Consider the following 4,185-nt stretch of genomic DNA (forward strand, 5'->3'; position numbering starts at 1 on the left):
CCACCCCCCCACCCCGCAATCATGAGCAGGGAGTCTTTGAGTTCTGTCTTTATGGAGAGTTATAATGGCTTTGTCCTTGTCACTGTTATCCATCGATTGCTTCATTTTCATTTTCCCACATTTTCCCCTCATGTTTCATCCTTGTGCCTTTTTGTTTTCAGAGTCTACACCCTGATCCATGTGGTGTCCTATCGCAGCTCAGAGAAAAACTACAAAGAGAAAGACGAAGTAAGTAATTACACTCAAAAGCATACAAATAATCATGAGGCTTGATTATGTTCGGCCACTACGTCACATGGGCCCCTCACATACCGGCAGTAAAGCAAGAAAATCAAACTGCAGCCGACTTAACACGATTAAAACAACAAAATTAATGAAAGAATAACTGCACAAATCCAAACTTCACAAACGCTAAAAACATAATAGCAGCTACATCAGGCTGTCAGACATGACAACAAACATTAAAATGTCTTCCTTTCTTTTTTTAAATACAAACTAAAGTATTCAAATTAAGCCTGGAGCTTCACATAGTACAGACCAACACAGCTGACGTTTAAACAGCTTTCACATACAGTACGGTTTAATCACAATATAGCAATTAAGTATTCGTTTTAATCGTTCTGTACATTTCAATCGATTTACGATGAAATGAAACGTTTTCATCTTGCTAGGAACAGTTCAAAACTTACCAGGGCCACAATAATTAATTAATACTTGAATGAAAATAACTAACTAGTTTCCATATGATTTTCAACAAATAGATACATTTAAAAATAACATAACAACATAAAAATTGAGAGCTTTTGGGTTTTACTTGCTTTTTGTTAGTTCAGTTACTTTTGTGTCCCTGCAGGGAAAAGAAGCTATTAAACCATGATGAATTCTTTATAGACTGCAAAATATTTAAAATAGTTATTAATTATTAATAAAATGGTTCGCATTTATAGAAGCATATGGCATTCGTAGACACACAAACGTGTTGTCTTATGACTTTGTTTCTTAATTAAGTGACAAAAAATGTATTTATGTAAACCAGATTCACAAATTATTAAAAAAGGTGAAAGTGGGTAATAATCAGTACTATACGAGAGAAACTGGATGTAACTGTAATGCACGTTTTTAATAATGCGCCATTGTGAAAAATGTTATTAATACTTGTAGAACAAACATATATGAAAGAAGTATAAACTAAATAATATAAACTTGTAAGCAATGTGTAATTTGTGTAATATTCACAACTATTACTGAATTTTTTTAAATACTAAAGAAATCTTAAAAATCTGATGATCGTACATGATGTTCTGACGAGTGCCCATTTCTGTTAAATTGTCTTTCTGGCATAAAGCTTTCCTTACAACCGTTACCTCTTAATAGCCAATTTGGGACACAAAACTTTTCTAAACCAGTAAACATGAGGGGGTATTTGCAGCGCGCAGTGTGGATCATTAAAAGCATTTACTGGAGACGGAATTGAAACGTCTGGGGAGAATAACATCAGCAGATGTGGTTGAAGCAATCAGACCTTTAACTTAAGTAAAAGTAGCAATACAAGAAAGTATTAGTCCTATCAGCTACTGACACAGTCACGCTCAAGGCTAACAGTTATGCCACAGACGACGAATTTAGCACCTCAAACCATTCCAAGATTCCACCAGTATGGTCTCAATGAAACCTGTTAACTGTCCATAACACTAATCCAGACACGGCATCTTCTCAAAGCTTAAAACATAGAGACTCCTGTATTTTGGAAAATGCTGATTGACCTTTTTCCCTGTCATCCAGGACGACACTGGTGATGACCACTTCATTATGGAGAACCCCGCACACAATGAAATTTTCCTGACAACTGAAGACCTGTAGTCAGAAACAAGATGTAGCTGCAGAGACGCAACAACAAGCCGAAAGTGGCATCATTAGCAAGCTTTTTCCCACCTCAGGGCTGTTTCCTCCACTGTGGTTCATTTTCCTCAGGTTTCACTGTGCATTAAACACGGTACATTCTGGTCATGATCATAGCACACACTGTCACACAGTCCTTGTAGACATCCCATGTCTTTAGCTTTCCATCACAGGAAATAATTTACTTTTTATCTATTATGTAGCAGCTGTTTTGCCTCCCGGTATAATCCAGCAGGGGAGGCCAAATGGCACAGGGGAAATCAGTCAGAACAGATCCAATAAACTTTGTTTGTCATTGCACAATGAATTATTAACATGTGAGAATGGGACCTAACACAATAATATCAAAGGATGGAGTGATTTTAATGATTGGCTGTTTAATTTTAATATAACTGCTTGTAAGATTGCTGTTTTTGCTATCAGAACTATAGTTGAATCCATCAGGTTTACTGATTTTGCATCTCACTATAAAACAGATTTTTTTTAAAAGCTCTTTGAATAAGATGCATTTTAAGTTTACTGAAAAATCTGTGTAAATCCTGTTATTGTTCTTCTTCAACTATTGCATCCAAATCAATAAAACTATAATACTGGGCTAGATGTAGAGAGGAGTATAATATTTTCACCTGTCTGGGTATTTATGAAAAGTGTATATCTAAATCCTTGGTCAATATTAAAATATTGACAGGTACTTGAATGTGCAGGAAACAGTGCCAGTAATGCAATATTTGCACATAGACTGTTGTTAAGAAATTCTTTTAGTTTATTTTATATTGTGGTGTAATTAAACTGTGTTGCCCTTCCAATATTGTGTCAGTATATTGTGATTATGTTTGCCAAGTACAGCGATGCGCTAGACAAAGTGGACAAAATTGGTACAAGTAAATTACAAAAAATATTGTGGGCAATAATATGCTTGTATTGAAAAAAATTAAATAACGATCAAACAAAATGTCAAGCTGTCTGTCAACGATATAACCTTACAACTTCTGATCTAACGATCCAATACAGTAAAATGAATATTTATGTACTGTGACTCAACTTTGTTATTTTATAGCAATGTTTGGCTCATTTAAATAATTAAACGTACATCATGCAGATTTCAGATTGTCTGTTTTTTGGTGTAATGCAGAGTTATAGTGTTGCTCTGGTTGTGTGCTGGGTAAAGGAACCGAATCAGTGGACTAACCCTGCAACGTTTAGTTCTGTGTACTTGTTTCTTCTCAGTGTGGTGTGAAAGTCTCACTGCACATAAAATACAGCAGAAACAAAACTGTTAATAATCCACCCGTGCACTTAGTATTATATTTATTTACCACATGCTTCATTAGGCCGACCTTGCTAGCACTGGGCTGGACCTCTCGGCATAGATTCAACAAGTTGCTGGAAATGTTCCTCAAAGATTATGGTCCACATAGCTGCACATCCATGATGTAAATGCACCTTTTTATAGATTCAAAGGTGCTCTATTGGATTGAGATCTGATGACTGGAGGCCATATTGAGATTATTTGAGCTTTGCGTGGTGCATTTTCCTGCTGCCGTGGTCACAAAGGAACAGAGGTAGGTTGCAGCATTTAAATGTTGCTCACTTGGCGGTCCAACGCATGCCAAAAAAAACATCTAGACCATTACACCACCACCCATAGCCTGAACTGTTTATACAAACTAAGATGGATCCATGTTTTCAAACCGTTTACGCTAAATGATGCATCAGAAATCAAGACTCATCAGTCTTTCAAGCTTTTGTTGCCCAGTTTTGGTTATTCTGTGCGAATTCTGGCCATTGTGACAGGAGTGGCTATCGGAGTGGTTATTACAGTCACTGCTGCCTTCCTATCAACTCTGGGCAGTTTGGGACCATTTCTCTCTGACCTAGCATCAACAAGGCATTTTCAATCGTAGAACTCACTGGATATTTTACTCTTTTTCAGACCATTCACTGCAAATCATAGAGATGATTGTGTGGAAAAGACACCAGTAGATTAGCAGTTTCTGAAATACTCAAACCAGCTTGTTTAGCATCAAAAACCACACCACATTCAAACTTATTTGAATCTCCATTCTCATGCCCAGTTTAAACTTCAACGGGTCATCTTGAAAATTTCTACGTGCCTAAATGCACCGAGATGCCTTCTTACCACTAGTTAATTAGATACTTTACTATTGAAGTGCTCAGTGAGTGTAGTTTATTGCCAGTCTGATTCTGACAGAAGACGAATGCCTTAAACTATTTCATAAGCATGTTACGTACTTATTTTACCCCTTTGGAAGGAATAAACACAAC

At 36.5% G+C, this 4,185-nt stretch overlaps 1 protein-coding gene across 1 annotated transcript in view; it reads left to right on the forward strand.

The window, feature by feature from the left end:
- Positions 1-2,761, forward strand: part of LOC102194924 (uncharacterized) — a 7,943-nt gene extending 5,182 nt beyond the window's left edge. Inside the window, exons 14-15 of the mRNA XM_005733397.1 lie at positions 162-228; positions 1,783-2,761. Coding sequence (XP_005733454.1) covers positions 162-228; positions 1,783-1,860 — 145 coding nt within the window. The 3' untranslated portion in view covers positions 1,861-2,761. The remainder of the gene's footprint in view (positions 1-161; positions 229-1,782) is intronic.
- Positions 2,762-4,185: the final 1,424 nt, after the last annotated feature.

Source organism: Pundamilia nyererei, unplaced genomic scaffold (assembly GCF_000239375.1).
Source record: "Pundamilia nyererei isolate P.nyererei 1_Seehausen unplaced genomic scaffold, PunNye1.0 scaffold00051, whole genome shotgun sequence".
NCBI classification, from domain to species: Eukaryota; Metazoa; Chordata; class Actinopteri; order Cichliformes; family Cichlidae; genus Pundamilia; species Pundamilia nyererei.